We start from the raw sequence: 21,334 nt of genomic DNA, 5'->3' as shown, positions 1-21,334 counted from the left end.
ATTTTAAAACATTTTTCAAATGAATCCTTGTATGTGCAATCAACATTGAAGGACGCATGGAATATGTAATGAATTTTTTTTGTCCCCTGTTTCATGCCACAGTGGGTAGAGACTTAGGGTCACAGGGTCAAAATGGGAAAATTGTTTTTAACTCCAAATTTGATATTGGGTCATTCCTGGTGGAACGTTTTGCCATCTTTCCACTTTGCTTTAGGTGGGAAGCCTGGGGATTTGTGTTGGCACGCCAACAAATTTGATCTAGTTTTCTAATGGACGTGCCTGTCCTTTTATTCTTACTGCATATTTATCTATTAATTATACACATATATATAGGTGTTGGGCTAGCGGCTAGGGTGCCAGCTTAGGATCCTAGGATCCTGGGTTCGAATCCCGGTCGATCGCTGGATTAACGCCAGGGGGGTTGACTCAGCCTGTCATCCTTCCGAGGTCGGCAAATTGAGTACCAGTTCACTGGAAATCCCTGTTTGTCGTAAAAAGGCGACAAAAAGGGTTGGCGGCAGGAAGGGCATCCGGCCGTAAAACATTGCTTCAAAAAGGGGACCAAAAAACAACAACAACCACGGTCCCCGAAAAAGGCCAACCCCCGCTTGCGGGGAAAAATGGCCTCTAAAGGTGTTTTTTAAATTTTTATACACACATATATATTATATATATATATGTAGGACTGTGTCTGTTCGGACATTGTCTCACATTTCCTATCTCCTCTCTCTGTCTCTCTGGCTCTCACAACTTCACGGACCATCACCTAACTTTTAGGCGTAATTAACAATTCTGATTACGGCATCTAAATGTACTTACAACTCTCTCATTTTATTCCACTCAGTCCTCTTAAAAGTAAACATTTCTCAAAGCGTCTGCCTTGCCGGATGACGTCACAACATTCTGGATGGCGGTGTCATCACGGGATTGTTATCGTCTCCATTCATTCTGTTCATCACAGGATTGTTGTTACAAGGCCTTCCTATCCTATAAAATCCCATACCATCACACCACCCATCCTTGACAGATAGATTCACTGAATGAATATGAATATGAATGATCGTTTTAAGGCCATTTTCCCCGCTAGAGCGGGGGTTAGCCTTGCGGGCCCCATCACAATCATGGTTCCCTGTGTTGAGGCAATGTTTTTATGGCCGGATGCCCTTCCTGACGCCAACCCTTGGTCATGCTCTTGCGATGCGCAGGGATACGGTGTACCTATTCTAAACTGGGGTACACACCGGGATCATTCATCCCAGCAAGCTGGTACTCAATTTGCCGACCTCGGAAGGATGACAGGCTGAGTCAACCCCCCTGGCGTTAATTCAGCGATCGACCGGGATTCGAACCCAGGATCCTAGGATCCCAAGCCGGCACCCTAACCGATAAGCCAACACCAGGTCTGACAGATAGATTCACTAATTCTTATTAAAGGAAGATGATTGTTTTTAAAACCACTTTTCTTTGCAGTTGCTTCTCGTCATGAATGTCAAGTTTTGGGTTTGGTTTCAAACATTCCCAAGCCAATGATGCAGTTGGATTTTTGGATCATCTTGGCCTTGACTTGGCTCCAAAGTTACCTGTTACCTGTAAGTAATATGCACTGATGTCATAACATTGGTTGTTTGCAAAATTTTAAGTGTTTGTAATTACTGTGTCCATAATCTTTTATTCTCAGGCATCTCATGAAGAAGTTACGGCCTCAGCACAACCAAGCAAAGCAGTTTCTGGGATGTTTCTTAAAGCATTGGCCTGTTTGTTTCCATTCATCTTCGTTTTGCTTTTCATCAGGAAGTTGATTCGATTTGTGAGTTGAAAGAAAAAAAAATAATTATTAAGCAAAACAACCTTTTGGCAATTGCACATTTGCTTTAACTGCCGTTATTCGAGCCAAAATCTTTGCTGTTGTTGTTGAACAAGTCCCAAATATATCTTGCCTGTTCATCAATGTTTTTATTTTGTTTTTTCTTGTTTTGCATTTCTTTTTGAAAAATGCAGGTGCGGAACAAAAATGCAAAGGGTATGTACCATTGTTTGAGCAAACTTTTCTTCCCTCCATTATTCCATTGAACATTCCAGTTTGTTTAATGTTGTTTGTTTTTGTTCACCCAAGTTGTTTGTATCTGTATGATTAGCTGTGTTTTCTTTCTTTTGTGCTCAAGCGCACGAATCGAAGATCATCATTTTGATAAGAAATGTATTGAACTTGAAGCATACCTGCATTGAAGATATTGTACATTGCCAAACCAAGGTAGAGTGCCTTTGTCCTGTTTGCTTCTGTTCCAGAGAGCATTGTGTGTTTGATTTAGTATTGTTTTAACACCCCGCACATGTAGTGCAAAGCGGAGTTAAGCGTTTGGTTCACTCTGTCTGCCTGTCGGTCTGTGGTTGAGGAACTACTTAATTGCAATTGAATTTTATCTTTTGAACACTGTAGAACACAAATCCGATCAATAACCTAAAGTTTAGGAGTACATTGGCTCAGAATTTGGCAAATTGTAGGGAATCTCTTCCTGGGCGCACACGCGTGGAGAAGAGTGAGGCAATTGCTTCAGTCTGTCTGGCAGTCAAACAAAATTGAAAATCATTCCAAACAGGAAATTAGCTAATTTTTAGGGACGCCATAAAGGACACAAACAGGCACAAAAACTGATTTAATGAGTTAAATAAGGCAGTGTAAAAGAGGACGCATCAACAGCGGTAAACTTCCGATACAATGTTTTTTTTTTGTTGTTGTTTTTTTTTGTCCACAGCCTTTAAATCTTTTAACTTCAATTGAATTTTATATTTGAACACTGTATAACACAAATCACCTTGTTTGCACTTCCAAAAACTTTCTTTTTTCTTCTTTTTCTTCTTATTTTCCAATGAAGTTCCATGTCCTTTTTTGCAAGACTGCATGGGATAAGGTGTTCAATGAACTTTATGAATCTATGAACTCTATTAACCTGATGTTTTAATTTTCTCTTTTCACCTTGACAGCTTGAATTGATGGAAAAGGCCTTGCAGGAAGCATTGCTTCGTGAGGAAGCAAAAGGAAGTGACATCACTGATAGAAAGGTAAAGTAAAAAAATCAATTGCTGAATTTGACATATTAAAGTACAATTTCACATATTACTATTGGGAGGGGGAAGGGAACACCTTTTTGGTACGTCTCCTTTTACACAAAATCAACTTTAAAGAGTTATAGGCTGTTACAGGTCCTGTCTTTATTCTTATGGGTCTTGTTGATTTTTCAATCAGATATTAAAATGATTAATTATGAAACTAGAACTGCACTCAGTAGAACACGTACCTCCGCCATGCTGCACAGTTTATGTTTTGTATCATACTGATAGGTGTTACGGGCTCCTCCCCGACCCCCTGGTCACGGTGTACCTCCGAGCCCCGAGAGGAGCCACGGCAGAAAAATATGTTGTTCTGTGTCAGAAATCAATAGGGAAACCACACCAATGGTTATCAACAAACAAATATTATATTAAAAATCACACAAGAATAACGGTACAATAATAATAGCAATCAAAAGTACAATCAACACATCTTATGATGGTACCATCAGCTAGGATAAGATAACTCACTGTGCTCCAAGTGAGTGAAAAAAGAACAGTCCCCAATGTCTCTATGGCTCAAAGGTGATCCCCTCCAGCGAGCGTCAGAGCGATATCGAATCGAAACCCGAACCCCGTTCAGATGACGGGCCCAGTCACTCCACCAAAACAGCACAGAGGCGTAGGCGGCTGAAGCGGCGCAAAGAGTCATGTGGTCCAAAACCGCGTAAGGCAAACTCACGGAGGAATGGGAAATCCAAAGGCGCCCTCCAGGTATGAACGTTCACGGTTCACCGTCGGCGAACCGCAAATTAATCTTCAAACTCCGCGTTGCACACACAAATCCCAGATAGACGTCTGAATGGTGAAAAAAGCTGACGCGAAGCAAAGACCTTTTGCGATGAGCAAAGCACGAGTGTCAAAATGGCCGACAGCTCGTACTTGAGTCGCACCGACCCGGCGATGATTCTTCAGAATCCCAACGCCAAACCTGACCACGCAGGTTTATCAATCCCAGCGATAACACCTATCGCAGGAATTCCTTTCAAGGAAACTCAAAGTTCACTCGTGACTTTCGTTCGACAACGCTCGCTCCCGAGCTTGAAGCGACCAGCTTCTTGTCCGACTTTTTGCCCCGCCTTCCTTTCTCTCTCCTCTTCTTCTTTGTTTTCCAGTTCCCGATCTGGTTTCCTGTTTCATTTAACATTAACCTTTTTACCTTTTGACAATAATAATGGCTATTTCCCTCAAACAATCATAATAATAATACATAGAACCAGAAATGTTTCAAGTGGATGAAAACCACAACACCGGAAGTGACGAATCCGTAACATAGGCCAGATCTGGATCGGGACCTGAACCAAAAACTAATCGTCTTGTTCTTGTCACCAAACCAACTCGTCCACCGAGTTTTATGATAACTCATCCATAACATTTTGAAATACCAGTGTCATGCTATATATAGTTTTTGGCCCCATCTCTCAATGGTGAAGAAACACTTTAAAAATTATTACATCCGGATTCAGATTTTCTGATTATTCAGATTCAAATTTTGGACCTCCGCTTCCGGTCCCTTGAGCAAGGAAGTGACTTCGACCTCTGCACGGCATCAAAGCTTTTTCAAAATTACAAAATTACAATTACATTTTCATCAAAATATATCAAAGTATTTTCCCATCGTGTCTTTGTCAGATTTCCGCTCATTATTTTATTGTGTACTAGCAGAAGTACCCAACGTTTGCCAGGGAGGGGGGTGAGCGGAGGGGGGCAAGGGGAGGGGAGGGGAGGAGAGGGGGGGGGGGAGATTGGGGGAAGGGGAAGAAGGGGAGGGTAAGGGAGGTGAGGAGGGGAGGGGGGGGAGGGGAAGAGAGAGAAAGGGGGGGGGGGGTAGAGAGGGGAGGGGGGGGGGGAAAGGGGAGGGTGGGGGGGTGTCCCTACTCCAATACCGAGGCCAGGACTTCCCCGCAGAACCGCAAGGAGGGATGATCGCCAGCTGCACCGGTTAGTCCACAATGGCCGTACCAAGTCAGCTAATCGGCTTAGGGCTGAGTGGCAGCAACTGACAAATGTGCCTGCATCCAGAAGGCGAGTCAACCAACGACTGGTTCAAGCAGGCTATCGTGCCAGGCGTCCCCTGAGAAAGCCATGCCTGACCAGACAACACAGCCAGCGCCGATTGCAGTGGGCCAGAGAGCACCGTCAATGGCAGCCAGGACACTGGAATCACGTGACCTTCAGTGACGAGACGATAGACCAGAAATCTAGACAAGGTGGCCGCGTCCGAGTGCGCAGACAAGTGCATGAAGCCCACAACGAAGATTGTATAGTGCCAAGAGTCCAAGCTGGAGGTGGTGGGGTGACTGTTTGGGCTGCTTTTCATGCAGGGGGCAAAACTGACCTGGTTGTTCTGAATGGAAACCTGAACCAGTTCAAGTACAGAGTCATTCTGGAAGAAACGTTGCTTCCATTTGCTCGTGCAGCCTTTCGAGGAAACTTTGTCTTCCAAGATGACAATGCATGGCCTCATCGTGCTCGCATGATCCAACACTTTCTTGCTGACCGTGGTGTAGAGCATATGGAGTGGCCTGCCATGTCCCCGGATATGAATCCGATAGAGAACTTGAGGGCAGAATTAACACGTCAAATCGAGAACTTGGACCAGCAGCCTACCTCTGTGCGTGAATTGCAGCAGACTATTGTCACTGCATGGCAAGTGATTCCTGTCCAAACCTTGGCAAATCTCGTGAACAGCATGCCTCAACGTGTACGTGCTCTCCTGAATGCTCGTGGGGTTACACGAAGTACTGAACTGTAATTTTACTGTCCGTAATCCCAGTCATAATTTAGCTTTTGTTTAAATTTTTTTTGGCTAATGTGCAAAATAAAGAGATACTTCTGTAAAACGTACAGAAGTTTAACACAGTACTGTCCGTGAATTGAGTTCGATATCAGTTTACATCACTTTCAAGGATCAATTTATTTGTTTCGAAATGTCAAATGTGGTTTTTGTTTCTTTTAAAGGTCACATTAACAAAATCTAGAATAATTTCAACATAATTCCAATGAACTTTTGGTTCTAAGACATCTTGAAAAGTAAGTTCACCCCCACAAAAAAAATATTCCATATTAAATGCCAAGTCTGTATATATATATATATATATATATATATATATATATATATATATATATCCAAACTATTTTCAAATATGGGAAAAAAATATTTGTCTGTAACACGAGCAACATCTTATCAAACATACCTTCCAGTTTCTTGTTTGCAACAATTTCTTCATTGAATTTTTCTTTGAGTCTTGCCCTTTCCTTTTTCACTATTTCCAAAGTGGCAGTCACCTGTAATTAAATGTTTCACACAACAAGGCCAAGACTTTCAATTTGGTTATTTTTACATTTTTATTGAAGCACAACTATATTAAATAATTTATTGATACATACAAGGATTATGCAAAGGTCGGTGAGAAAAACAAAATAATTAAATATTTGTATTACCACAGCAGTACCAAAATAAACATGATTGAATATCACAAACCTTTTCCAAATTCAGCAACCCATGGAAAGCTTCTTTTTTATTATTATTATAAGTTCACCCCAACAAAAAAAATTCCATATTAAATGCCAAGTCTGTGTATGTATATATATATATATATATATATATATATATATATATATATATATATATATATATATATATATAGATATATATATATATATATATATATATAGATATATAGATATATATATATATATAGATTTTTTTTTTTTTTTTTTTTTTTTTTTTTTTTTGTATACAATATCGAGGCTCGTGAAAGAGCGAACATTAATCACACAGAAAGACAAACCGACACATAAAACATATAACATAGGGAGCGGTAGACAAGATGGGGAGAGAGGGGGAAGGACACAAACACAACATTTGAGAGCAGGGACCGAGAGACATGGAGACATCGAGAGATCTGAGAGAGGGCGAGGGCTTTGGGGGGGGGGCGTGGGAAGGGGGCAGTGGGAGAGGTATAAAACATATGGACACTGCCAGGACTTCCAGGAAAGAAGTTGGAATTTCAAACAAGGTGGATCTGGGGTGAATTAGCGGGGGTAGAAAAGATCAAGGTTTTGGATGGGCCATAAGAGATGGTGGTGAACAGCTGTTTTAAAGACCTGGAGGGAGGAGTGGGATTGAAGGGAGTGAGGGAGTTTGTTCCAGAGGCGGGAGAAAAGAGGAATGAAAGAGTGAAGGTGAGCGGAGAGCCGAGATTTCGGCAGTTTAACCATCAGAGGGTTGCTGGCAGATCTTGTGCGACCTGTAGGAATATTTGGGGGACAGAGCACAGAGAGAGCTGGGGGTGCAAGGCCGGAGAGGAGTCGGTAGAAGACAGAAAGACCACCTACCTGCCTGCGGTGAGTGAGTGAAAGGCCCTCAGAGATAGCTTCATCGCGGGAGATTCCAATAATTCTGAAAGCTTTGGTTTCAACAGCGTGAAGCCGAGCTAGGTGTGAGGCAGGAGCACCGGCCCATAGGGGAGAACAGTATTCCATTGAGCTGCGGATGAAAGCCTTGTATGTGGTGAGGAGCTCAGGTGTTCCGAGGAAGGACTTCGCACGACGGAGGATGCCCAGTCGGCGACTGGCTTTGGAGGCCAGCTTGGAAATGTGGTTTTCCCAAGAAAGATCATGGCAGATAGTGAGACCCAAAATCTTGAGCGACAGAACTTCTTGGAGAGGATTGTTGAGAAAGTAGATGGGAGGGTTGTCCAGTCGATCTTTTCGGAGAGACATAGTAAGAGTGTGAGATTTGTCAGGATTGAAAGACATGTTCCACTTGTTTGACCAGTCTGTGATTTTGTCCAGGTCTTCAGAGAGTGAGGAGGCAGCAGACTGCCGATCTGAGGGAAGAGGAATGGAGCGGCAGAGAGTGGAGTCATCAGCAAAGAGATAGAGAGGATTTTCGAGAGAGTCAGAGAGATCATTGATGAAGACCAGAAAAAGCACGGGGCCCAGAACACTGCCTTGGGGAACTCCAGCCTGAACAGGAAGAGGAGATGAGAGAAACCCATTCAGGGCCACACGTTGACGACGACTAGAGAGGAAGTCCGCCAGCCATGCGTGGAGATTTCCATGGATACCAAAGGAGGAGAGTTTGGTGAGCAGAGCGGGGTGCCAGACCGTGTCGAAGGCACGTGATATGTCGAGGGAGACAGCTCTAATTTCCTGTTTGGCATTGAGGACCTCCATCCATTGTTGAGACAGCAGAAGCAGCATGTCCAGAGTAGAGTGACCTGGTCTGAAACCAAATTGATGATCAGAGATCAAGCCATTGGAGAAGAGGAAAGATTTCATATCAGAAGCAATGATGGATTCCATGACTTTGCTGATAATTGGGAGAAGGCTGATTGGTCTGTAGTTGCTAGGATCTGTTTTTGCACCTTTTTTGTGCAAAGCGGTGATGTTGGCTGATTTCCAAGCAGATGGCAGTTGACCTTGAGCAAAAGAGAGGGTGAAGAGAACAGAGAGAGGGTGAGATAGAGCAGCAGAGCAGGATTTTAGGACCCGTGGGCTGATGCCGTCGGGTCCAGTTGCAGAATCAGAGTCGAGGGTTGACAGAAACTTTTCCACCTTGTCAGGAGGAAAGGACACGGAGTCCAGGAGCAGCAGGGTACGACTGGGTATGGTGGGTACAGAGAGGGATGGGTTTGGGACACAAGATTTAGAGGCAAACACAGAGTTGAAGCATTCAGCTTTTTCACGTGCGGAGTCAGCTGTGTAGCCGTTTGAGGTAAGGGAGGGGATGGAGGGGGAACAAACACCAGAAACGGATTTGACCAGACGCCACCAGGATTTGGAAGAGGGAGACAGATAAGAGAGTTCGGTCTTGAGAACGGAGAGATATTGTTTCCTGGCTCTCCTGAGGGTGGACACACACTTGTTTCGGGCTTTGTGAAAGGAAATGAGATTTCCTTCCGTTGGATTTGCTTTCCAGGAGACGAAGGCAAGTTGTTTCTGGGCAACAGCCTCACCACAAGATTCCGTGTACCATGGACGGGAGGAAGGGTATGACAACTGAAGACGAGATGGGATAAATCTGTGCATGAGAGAGAGCAATTTACTTTGGAAGAATTCCCAGGATGAGTTGATGTCAGAGGTGGTAGAGATGGGAGACCAGTCCAGATGATTGATGGCTGCTTGAAGACCGTGCCAGTTGGCCTGAGTGAAATGCCAGACTCGTCGACGCTGAGCAGGCTCCCTGAGGATGGTCAGAGAGATGTCCACTTTAACAAGGACATGATCAGATGATCCGATCGGAGCAGAAGAAGAGCAGCAGACATTTTCAGGGAAGTTAGTCATAACCAAGTCCAGAAGAGAAGATGTTCCGTTGACTGAGATCCGGGTCGGGAAATTGACAGATTGTGTCAGTCCCAGTGAGTCGCAGAAGTCCTTTGCTGAGGAGCCATGGCTGGTGAGAGAGGTACCCACACCCAGCCAACTGGCATGATGACAGTTGAAATCACCACATATGAGGAAGAGAGAGTTGGGATGAGTAGATAGAAGTTGGTCCATATCATCAGACAGCGAGATGTAGATGGAGTCATCACTGTTTGGTGGACGGTACAACACACATATGAACAAGAGGTGGGAGCGAAGGGGAAGCCGTAGCCAGAGGTATTCCTGGGGGTGAGGTGGAGAGAGTGCAGTGCAGGGCGAGTGAGGAAGAGAGTTTTTGATAAAGATAGCAACCCCGCCTCCAGGACGAGGCTCAGGTCTATCATACCGGAGGAGGGAGTAGCCCGGGAGAGATACTATGGAATCAGAGACATCATAAAGGAGGAAAGTTTCTGTTAAGCAGATCACGTCTGGTTTGACAGAAGCAACCTGTATGGAGAGATCAGTTAAGTTTGAACGAAGGCCCCGGATGTTTGAGGTCCATACCGTTAATGAAGAGGAAGGGGGAGCATCAGATACAGAACAGGGGGGAGGAGGGGTAGGGTAAGATGTGGAAGAGGTGGAAGAGATAGGGAGAGCTGTTGAAGGTGTGTCAGAGATTTCAGAATAGCTCGGAGAAAGGGAAGGATGGGGCGGACAAAAGGTTTGATGGTGATTGGGTGAGCCACAATGAGGTGTTATTTGAGGAGGGGGAAGAGCGAGGCAGAAGGTTGGGGGAGATGGAGGTGAGAGTTTGAAGGGGGAAGAAGCGGGGAGGACACTTTGAGGAGGGGGAGTGAGCGGGGGGAAATTGAGAAGCAATGAGGGTGGGGAGATTTGAAGGGGAGGGGTGAGGGGGGAGTTTGGGAGGGAAGGGACAAGGGGAGGGATTTGAAAGGGATGGGATATGGGGGAGATTTGGAGGGGAGGGGTGAGGCAGGAGTCTAGGAGGGGAGGGGCGAGGGGGCGTCTTGGCGGGGAGGGGTGAGGGAGTAGTTTAGGAGGGAGGGGGCAAGGGGGGAGATTTGAAAGGGATGGGTGATGGGGAAGATTTGGAGGGGAGGGGTGATGGGGAAGATTTGGAGGGGAGGGGTTATGGGGAAGATTTGGAGGGGAGGGGTGAGATTGGATTTTTGAAAGTGTACGATTTATGGGAAACGAACATTTATTGCAAAATGAGTTTCTTGTGACCTTCGAGTTAAAAATACGTTTAAGGACGCTGGATGGAGGATGGAGTGCAGGAGAGTTTAGGGAATGTAGAACAAAGGCACTATAGGAGATGGATATTTTTTTTGGGATGAATTGATTTGGTGAGCAAGTCGAAAGCAGCCTTTTAAAGAAGAAGAAGAAAAAGGTGTTATAAAATATGACGGAATACATAACTTGAGGGGAAAGTGTAAACATTGAAGGTTAATGAGTGAAAACTATCTGGGGAAATGGGGGAGAAACACGTGGTCGAAGAACGAACGAACGAATAAGAATGAATAAACGAATGAGAACAGAGAAGGAAATGTTTTTTTTTTTTTTTTTTTTTTTTTTTTTTTTTGAGTTGAGATTTACACAAGGAAGTAGGCTATGGGTGAAAAGACTGGGAATACAGAGAACGAAAGTTATTGGATCACAAACGACGGACCACTGAGAGAAAAACAAAGCCTCAGGGTTGTACAGTGCACACTGTACAAGGCCTTGCTCGCGACACGGCAAACAGACGATCAATTTATGAAAGATAAACACCGAGAAACAACCAAAGTTGCACACAATAACTTCACACACCGAAAGATAAATACAGTTTCGACAAAATACAATTGTGAACAGACTTAACTTCGAAAAACGTGGAGACCGTGTGGAGCTTCGAAAATCCCTGCCGCCGTCTCCAAGATCTCGCGAGATCTCTCGCGAGATCTCGCGAGATCTATATATATATATAGATATATATATATATATAGATATATATATATATTGTTGTGGATATGAGAATTGTGTTTTTTTTGTGTTGTAAAATATCACCCTCCTTCCTCCAGTTGTTGTGTATAAAGGTCAAAGGGCGTCCCTTAGTTAGGTCATATACAATCACGTAGCCAAATCATAGATCTCCCTGTTCAGTAGTTATTTCCTTATTCTGTGTATTAGGTTAAGGCTTTGTCTTCCATTAATTAATACTCCATTGCACCGAATTCAAATAGATAGATCCCCTTTTTCAAATTCCCCCAAAGCCTTTATTGCCAACTGCATTTATTACCAACTGCATTTGCCTCCATTGAGCACGCGGTCGGCTCGGAGAAGAAAGGCGTGTCTCCACCTCTTCATAGAGGGGAGGAGTGAGCCAGCCCTTGCCGACCAACCCAGAACGAGGGGTTTGGCTTTGAGAGGGCGTGGGGAGAACCGTCGAGTAGGTTCGCGAAGGTTGAAGGGCGTGGCCTATATAACCCGCACCACGACAGCCCCCAAGAAAGACGCGCGCAAGAGAGGAGACGATAAGAGAGAGACAGACAGAGAGGGGGAGAGAGAGGGAGTGAGAGAGAGAGAGAGAGAGACGCACAAGAGACGCACAAGAGAGGAGACGAGATATGTGCCGCGCAAGAGGTGAGAGAGTTTGAGTCCACCGCCATCAGTTTGGGTCCACCACCATCAGCTTTGAGACCACGCAGTTTCGACCCGCTGTGACGCGGGAGCCGGATTGCGGTGGCATCGGTGGCCGTCGAGGTCCCGCCCGACGTCCCGTGCGGGATCAAGCTCCAGCTCCGGTTCCCGTTGGACCTTCCTCTCCCTCCACCGAATCGTTCCTGCCTTCATTTCGTGTGAGTTTGATTGTCGTCCGTTTTGTGTGTCTCGTCCTGGGTATAATTAAGACTGTAGGTAAGCTAGCGTTGCACTGTCTCCTTGATTCCTTCTGTCTTTATTTTATTATCTTTCCTTCTTCCTTGGTTATTTTGGTCCTGTAAATAGTAGGAATAAATATAGTAGCATTTTCAAACCTTTTTGCCTTCGTCTTCCTCTTCTTCACATCCGTGTCGTCTTTGTGATTTCTCCATTGGGCACCTGTGGCACGATTTGGCCAACGTTTATGAATCGGGTTAGTCTTGGTAATAGTTCGTGCCGCGGTTGCTAAACACCGCTCGGCAATCAATTAACATCTGTCCGCGGTACGAACGGGGCTGTGCACCGGCCTTTCCGGAGGTCGCTGTACGGCGTCGGGGACCACGTCGGTCAGCAATAAACAAGGGGTCTAATCCCGCCTCAAAGGGGAACCATAGGCCGACGTTGGGTTCCGCAACAATTGGTGTCAGGAGTGGGATTCGGACCGGAAGCGCTTAGCGCGCTCAAATTACGAGTGGCCCGAAATTTTGTTTTATAAAATCCCAAATTGAGTCGCTCCATGGATGATCAAGGCGACAGGATGCCGGTGGGGGAATGAGAGGGGTTAGGGGTAACCCAGGACCCCAGGGAAGAAGTGGGAATAGTGGAAGAGGAGAGCAAAGAATGTGCGGTCGTGGGGGTCACAGGCACACAAAATGGCGGCCTCCCGTACGTGACGGCGATAGCCGGACCCGCAGTGCCAATGGACTGGGGCCTTTTGATGATGCATTTCGGTGCCTCTCTGATGGGTGACAGTAAGGGATTTGATGCAATGATGGCTACCCAGGGGATAGACATGGAAAAAGTGAGGCACGAAGCAAGGTACAACCCGGAGGGATTTCAGGAGCAAATGAACGCCACGGCGAAAAGAATACAGGAAGACATTGACCGTGGGTTGGGCGAGCAGGTCCCACGGGTGCACGAGGAGGTAACGCGGGTCGAGAAGCACTGGTTGAGCGAAGCGGAGCAAAGCACGGGTAAAATGACGGGTATAGAGATCGCGACCCGGGGTATGGAAAAGCCGGCGACCGTTGAGGTAGAAGAGGGAATTTTATTAAAGCCAGCGGTCGTCGAGGTGAATAAAGAAAAAGTGCTGGGAATTGAAATTGGAGAGACCGGGGGCTTAGAAAAGCACTCGCGGCAGGGAGGAATGGATTGTGCACAAAGTCTAAGTTCACATCCTGATGCCGTACTTGCTAATCCTTATAAAGATTTGCAGGTGCGCGTGGATAAGAGGATCCCCCAGGTGAGTCGTGCTGTGTATTGTGCGGGGAGATTTTGAAGAAGGATGTTTGACGACAAAAGAATTTTTGCGCGCTTGGGATCGAGGAAGCATCCGGGCGTTGGTGAAGGGTCCCCTGTGAGTGGAAATGGCGCGCTTGTGGAAAAAAAGTGTGCATCGGGGAATCAGCGTGTTGCGAAGCGCGAGTGTGAAACCGAGTGCGAGCGAGAATGCACGTCGGGGTGTACGGAGTGCGACACAGAGAGTGAGTTGGTGGTGGCGCGAGTGCAAGAGAGCACATTGGAGCGCGAGTGTGAAACCGAGTGCGAGCGAGAATGCACGTCGGGGTGTACGGAGTGTGACACAGAGTGAGTTGGTGGTGGCGCGAGTGCGAGAGAGCACATCGGAGCGCGTTAGTGGGTGGATGCAAGAGTGCACGCCCATGGTGCGTGTAACGGAGGAGAGGTGTGGACCGAAGTGTGCGAACGGTGAGTGTGCGCAAGAGGGTGCGCGAGAGGTGTGGTGTGTAACAGGGAGTGCGTTGGTGGAATGGACGGAGTGTGTGGAATGTACGGGCGGCGTTGGAACGCCGGGCTTGGTGAGTGTGGAAAGGGTCGCGTGTGCGTGTGAGCATGCGAATAAGGCATCGATGTTGAACGGGGTAGCGTTTAGGGTGACGGATAGCCGACGCGGGCGCTCGGTGCGCGGCGCGCTTTGTTGGATGCGAAGCTTCGCGCGGATCGCGCTTTGTTGGATGCAAAGCTTCACGCGGATCGATGCTGCTTCGCCCCGCTTCGGAGCGTCGCGCACGATTCGGGTCGGGCCCCGCACTGAATGGTCGGAGCCGCGTCAGAGCAGCGATCGGCGCGATTCCGGGGGAAGGGAGCCGGGTCGGACCTTCGCCCCCTGTCGGGGACGGGGTTCCGACCGGGCGAGCCTCGGTCGTCGGGCCGGAGACTGCAAGGTTCCGCGCCACGATGATGCGTGGAATCTCGGCCCGAGCATGCCCCCTCCCCAGAGTCGTGAATGCCGGACGGATCCAACTGCAGGCGACCAAACCACCCGAATTCATTGCTCGGCTTTGCGAAGCCGAGCTTTGAAAATATAACGACGCACCGAGGCTCAAGTTTAATGGACGGTGATGATGATACTGATAGTGTTTTGATCCGAAATTGAGAATGGAGAATAAGATCTGTAGGAATTTGATGTGCAAAATTGGTAGTGGAAGATGCCCGATGTGGTGGGATGGCAACTCTGCCATCCCTCACAGCGGGGGGCAAAGGAGCACTAGTTATGGGGTTGGCAGTGAAAACTAGCCCGGGAGGGTTAGGATATCGTGTGTAGGGATCTAGAGAAGATGACCATAGGTAACGGTAAGGTTAGGTAGTGACAATGATACCTGTAGTGGGGACGCAGGTAGATTAGTTTTGATAATAATTAACGAGGGAGCGCAATAGTTTAAAGGGGTGACTGGGAAGCGCGAGTTTTACCAGGGCACCAGGTAGATTAGATGATGCCGTATGTGTGAGAATCTTGATATTGAGCAAATGAGGCAATGCTCGTGAATGGTGCCGTGTGTGTGTGTGTTGAAAGTGTAGTCAGCAGCGTGTTGTGAGAAGTGTGAGATGAGTGACATTGTGTTGAGTGGATGAGCTTGCATGGGGTGCAAGTGACGAACACGTGTGTGGAACGCTTGGTGGGCAAGTCCGAGGTGCAGCCGTGGGGTGTGTCCATGGTGCAGCTGTTGGGTATGGCCGAGGTGCAGCCGTGGGGTGTGTCCGTGGTGCCGCCGGTGGGTGTGTCCATGGTGCCGCCGGTGCGCGTGTCCGTTTTGCAGCCGATGGGTGTGTCCATGGTGCCGCCGGTGCGTGTGTCCGTGGTGCAGCCGATTGGTGTGTCCGTGGTGCCGCCAGTGCGCGTGTCCGTGGTGCAGCCGATGGGTTTGTCCACGGTGCCGCCGGTGCGTGTGTCCGTGGTGCCGCCGGTGCGCGTGTCCGTGGTGCAGCCGATGGGTGTGTCCATGGTGCTACCTGTGCGTGTGTCCGTGGTGCAGCTGGTGGGTGTGTCCGTGGTGCCGCCAGTGCACGTGTCCGTGGTGCAGCCGATGGGTTTGTCCATGGTGCCGCCGGTGCGTGTGTCCGTGGTGCAGCCGGTGGGTGTGTCCGTGGTGCCGCCGGTGCGTGTGTCCGTGGTGCAGCCGATGGGTGTGTCCATGGTGCCGCCGGTGCGTGTGTCCGTGGTGCAGCCGGTGGGTGTGTCCGTGGTGCCACCGGTGCGCGTGTCCGTGGTGCAGCCGATGGGTGTGTCCATGGTGCCGCCGGTGCGCGTTACCGTGGTGCAGCCGATGGGTTTGTCCATGGTGCTGCCGGTGCATGTGTCCGTGGTGCAGCCGGTGGGTGTGTCTGTGGTGCCGCCGGTGCGCATGTCCGTGGTGCAGCCGATGGGTGTGTCCATGGTGCCGCCGGTGCGTGTGTCCGTGGTGCAGCCGGTGGGTGTGTCCGTGGTGCCGCCGGTGGGTGTGTCCGTGGTGCCGCCGGTGGGTGTGTCCGTGGTGCCGCCGGTGGGTGTGTCCGTGGTGCCGCCGGTGGGTGTGTCCGTGGTGCCGCCGGTGGGTGTGTCCGTGGTGCCGCCGGTGGGTGTGTCCATGGTGCCGCCGGTGGGTGTGTCCGTGGTGCCGCCGGTGGGTGTGTCCGTGGTGCCGCCGGTGCGCGTGTCCGTGGTGCCGCCGGTGCGCGTGTCCGTGGTGCCGCCGGTGCGCGTGTCCGTGGTGCCGCCGGTGCGCGTGTCCGTGGTGCCGCCGGTGCGCGTGTCCGTGGTGCCGCCGGTGCGCGTGTCCGTGGTGCCGCCGGTGCGCGTGTCCGTGGTGCCGCCGGTGCGCGTGTCCGTGGTGCCGCCGGTGCGCGTGTCCGTGGTGCCGCCGGTGCGCGTGTCCGTGGTGCCGCCGGTGCGCGTGTCCGTGGTGCAGCCGATGGGCGTGTCCGTGGTGCCGCCGGTGCGTGTGTCCGTGGTGCAGCCGGTGGGTGTGTCCGTGGTGCCGCCGGTGCGCGTGTCCGTGGTGCCGCCGGTGCGCGTGTCCGTGGTGCCGCCGGTGCGTGTGTCCGTGGTGCAGCCCATGGGTGCGTCCGTGGTGCAGCCGATGGGTGCGTCCGTGGTGCAGCCGATGGGTGCCTCTCGGGCTTGGTGAAATGAGGAATTGCTAGGCAATGCTCGGGAGAGATGTGTGTGTGAGCGTGGGAAAATCTGGGTGCCTGAGGCAATGGTTGTTTGAAAATCGAAAGTGTATTGAGCGTGGAAGTGTATGGAGCAGTGAGTGAGGAACGATTGAGATTGCACAGGTGTGCAACTGAACAGGTGTATGGAGCAGTGCATGAGTGAGTGATGGTGATGTGTGTTGTGTTGACCAAATGCTCCAGGGAGGAAGGAGGGTGCAGGTGGCACCAGGTGAGATTGCACAGGTGGGCAACTGAACAGGTGTATGGAGCAGTGTATGAATGAGTGATGGTGATGTGTGCTGTGTTGACCAAATGGTCCAGGAAGGAAGGAGGGTGCAGGTGGCACCAGGTGAGATTGCACAGGTGTGCAACTGCAGGTGTATGGAGAATGGTTGTGTGGAATACATGGAGTGTGGAATATATGGAGTATGGAATGGATGGTATGGAGTGAGTAGGGTGGACACTGTGGAGTGGAGTGGATGGTGCGAAGGTGTGAATGGGGGAAGAGTGGACCCCCATCACGAATACCCGGGGAGGGTAGTGTAAGTGTTAGGTAGAGGGTACAGGTAAATTGTGGTTGGATATTGGCATCTGTGGTGCGTGGTGGAAGAATGGAGTTTGGATGGGTGCATTAGTGACGTGGAAATGGCTGGGCGTGTAGCCTGTTCGTATGTGTAGTTGGTTGAGCACTCTACCACTGTGAGGATGTCGGCCAGGTGAGGCCGCAGGTGGGCTCTGGGAGCTGGTAGAGTTGTTGTGGATGGGGACCGAGGATGCGGAGGACGGACCCGGGTAGCCCAGTGCCAGAGAGGGCACCGAGTGGGGAGAGCGCCAAGGAGGGCCTTCCCCAGTTAGATAGGTTAGGGTGAGGAGCTAGGTAAGCTCGGGTGGCAACTACAGTGGTGGAGGTGTGCAGGTGGGTAGACCTGCTGGGAGAGCTACACGACTCAGCCCGGAAATTGTGCAAGGGCACAGGGAGTTGAACCGGGGGAGTGAGACCCCAAATTGAGAAGCACCACAGTTTGGTCAATGGGAATTGGTTTTTAAAACCACATAGAGTAAGATTGCCAATGGATTGGCAGGGAAAGACCCCGGGTAGTGTAAAGTGTGTTAAAGTCATGTAGAGAATAGTTAGGATTGAAGTCTCCTCGCACCATCTGCATCCACTCACCTGGGATGACGTACCTCCACACCATGCCAGGTTGTTTTATTATTTTTGATGCAAATGTTTGGAATGTGAGACGCATCATGACGTGGGTGTGACATTGTGCTTGATGTTCCATCTCTTCCTCCTGATGAGGATTGATGATGAATTGGGTGATGGCAAATTTTGGTTAGAGGGATTGTGGGAACGAATTTGGTATAGGGGGAAGACGTGACATTAGCGACGAATTTGTAAATGTGTAGATTTTTGTAAATATGGCGTAAGGGCAAGGGTAGTGTAGGTGACAGGGGGGGGGGGTGACGTACGGTAGGGACGAGCTTTCTCACTTCGCTCTCCGTACGCACTTCACCTTGCATTGCCTTATTGATGTGTACCCTTGTGACCTTACCCCTCGCTCATCTGTCTCTCCCCCCCTTTGTCTCCCACATGAGGACCTGTGCGCCACTGGGCGCCGAGGGGAGCGTGCGTGAGTCCGCCATTGTGCGCCCGGAACTCCCAGAACCAGCTGTCTGCATCGATGCACCACATTATGGACCACATGTCTGTGGCTGACCACCACTGATGGACCCCATGGGTTGGGGCATGGCCCCTCTGCTGGAACCGGCCGTGAAGGCCCGAAATCTTGCTGGCGGACCTTGATCACAGGGCACCGATGCCCCACAGGTGAACCACACTAGTCGACCCTATGGGCCATAAATAAAATAAATAAAAATGGACACGTTGGGTGCATTTTAATAGTGCAAATAGGCCGCCAGCAAAGGAAGATGACAACACCAGGAAAATAATAATAGCCAGCAGAGGGAGCCGAAGAGCAAGAGACCACCTGCAGGGTTAGGGGTTGTTTGGTTATTTTTATTGATGACAGTGATGACTGTGCACCGGTTGGTGCTTGAGGGTGTGTTGGTGCGTTTTGGGTGCTTTCATGGTGCATTGATGCAGAGCAGACTGTCTCTCCCCACCAAAAGAACAATCACAGGTCCTGGGTTGCGTTTTGTAAATAAAGTAGAGTCATTGTAAATAATGCTCCCCACCGTCAGTATATAGTTTGAAGACCATTCCACAATTCGGTTAGCTGTGGGCGTGAGTCTGTTAGGTAGGGTGCAATGGAGCAGCGGGACATATTTATTTATGTTTTAAAACTGTCGCACTCAGGGTCAGGTTAAAAGTAGAGGGAACTACACCTACGTGTCACACTAAGTTAAAGTTATAGGCCCGGGACGTGCCTAAGAGGAGGAGGGTGCAGTGTTGCGGATATGAGGATTGTGTTTTTTTTATTGTGTTGTATTGTAGTAAATTGTTGTGAATTATTGCTTAAGTCTGGACCCTCCTTACTCCAGTTATGTATAAAGGTCAAAGGGCATCCCATAATTAGTCCATAAAGCATACACGTCAGCCAATCATAGATTTCCCCCTGGTTGATAGTTATATCTTTATTATGTGTATTAGGGTAAGGCCTTGGCTTCCATTAAGATGACACTCCATTGCACTGCATTAAATAAGAGTAGATCCCCTTCCTTTCACTTTCCCCTTTCATCATTGCCAAGCCTCGATTGCCAATTACATCCCCTCCAAAACCACCATTGAACATGTGCTCGGGTCGGGGGAGACGGGCGGAGCCAGAGGGTCGCGCGACCAACCAGGGCCGAGGTGAGCACACTGATGGGCGTGTCCTGAAGGCCGGCGGCTTGATCGCCGGAGGCGTTATAAAGGCGCGCGCGCAAGAAGCAAGGGAGTTGTCGGTGGTGAGGAGTGATTGGACCAAGAGAGAGAGAAAGAGTGGTTGGACCAAGAAAGAGGAGATCCAGAAAGAACATCCAGAGAGAGGACATCCCGGAAAGCACAAAGCCTGCTATTCGTCGCCTTGCTCGCCAAAGTTGGACTGAGCAGTAGTTAACAGCAAGAAGCCTGTTGTAGTCCTGGCAAAGCGCGCGACGTCCACCGCAGCAGCAGCAGACAACAGCAGCAGCAGCGGCGGCCACAGCAGCAACAACAGCCGCTTGGGGCCTGGACGGCGGTTTTGAGCAGGGCCGTGAAGGAACGGCGGCTGCTAAACGCGCCGATCGTGCTGCAGGACCCCTTGGACCTTCCTCTCCCTCCAGCCATCCACCTCCTGCCTTTCCATCCTTTTGTGAACGTGAGTTTGTTCTGTTTGTTTTGTCCCTGGGGATTTAATTAAGCTTGTATAAGGAATTTGCACTGTGTCTCTAATTCTTCTGTATATTATTTTATTATCTTTCCTTCTTCCTTGGTTATTTTGAGCCTGTATATAGTAGGAATAAATTTAGTAGTATTTCCAACCTTTTCGCCTTCTTCTTCTTCTTCTTCACATCCGTGTCGCTTTTGTCTTTTCCATATTGAATAGCTGTGGCGCGATCCGGCCAACGTTCGGGGATCGGGTTAATCGGGGTAACTGTTAGGCCGCGGTGCCATCCGCTCGGCAAACCAACATCCTTATCCGCGGGCCGTAACAATATATATATATATATATATATATATCTATATACAAACATATATACATTTTTTCTGGTGTTGTTGTATATATATATATATATATATATATATATATATATATATAATGGTATCTGTAATCTGGTTCTCCAACCTAATGAGCGGACAACATGACGTCATCGCCATGCATGTCCGCATTGCCTGCAAAGCTCCAGAGGAACCATCTAGCAGTGCGTCATTACGTTGACATGGCGATGACGACATGCTGTCCGCTCATTAGGTTGGAGAACCAGATTACAGATACCATTATTTGTAACTCCCAACCGCAACCAGGTCGACTCCATATGATGAATGGATACCAGAGATAACGTTACCGTGTGGCAGGCGGTGCTTATCGCTCCCAGCAAGGTGCAGCAGCAGCTGTATGGGACACCTTGCTGGCGGTTCTCCACTGATGATATGAAGGTCGCATAGTGACTGATATATATCTATATATATATATATATATATATATATATATATATATATATATATATATATATATATATATATATATATATATATATATATATATATATATATATATATACAGTGGAACCTTGACTTACGAGTTTAATTCGTTCTGTGACCGAGCTCGTAACTCAATTTGCTCGTTTCTCAAATCAAATTTCCCCATTAAAATGCATTGAAATGCTATTAATCCGTTCCAGCCCGCCAAAAACCACACCAATTTTTTTTTAATATGCAGTATATATAAAAATATCTCGCGCTTTATATTTCACCTGTATGCAGCATACAAGTTGGCAGGATGGCCTGGACTGGAGGTACGCACACTTGACTCTAAACTGTCCAGCCTGGGTTTGAATCCCGACCCAGCTATAACCTGTCATGTCGGTGTTTCACAGGCAGGGTGATTCATCAATGTGTGTACCGCTAAACTGGGCGCCCCGTTTG

The 21,334-nt window shown here is 48.6% G+C and overlaps 1 protein-coding gene across 1 annotated transcript in view; it reads left to right on the top strand.

Annotated features, from left to right (window-relative positions):
• LOC137434953 (uncharacterized) overlaps positions 1–21,334 on the top strand; it is a 211,318-nt gene that overhangs the window by 13,646 nt on the left and 176,338 nt on the right. The window contains exons 6-10 of the mRNA XM_078785134.1: positions 1,471–1,589; positions 1,679–1,807; positions 1,999–2,020; positions 2,163–2,251; positions 2,983–3,060. Coding sequence (XP_078641260.1) covers positions 1,471–1,589; positions 1,679–1,807; positions 1,999–2,020; positions 2,163–2,251; positions 2,983–3,060 — 437 coding nt within the window. The remainder of the gene's footprint in view (positions 1–1,470; positions 1,590–1,678; positions 1,808–1,998; positions 2,021–2,162; positions 2,252–2,982; positions 3,061–21,334) is intronic.

This window comes from Myxine glutinosa, chromosome 9 (genome assembly GCF_964187855.1).
Source record: "Myxine glutinosa chromosome 9, kmMyxGlut1.1, whole genome shotgun sequence".
Classification (NCBI taxonomy): Eukaryota; Metazoa; Chordata; class Myxini; order Myxiniformes; family Myxinidae; genus Myxine; species Myxine glutinosa.
The sequence above is the reverse complement of the archived record's forward strand: the minus strand, read 5'-3'. Positions and strand labels throughout refer to the sequence as shown.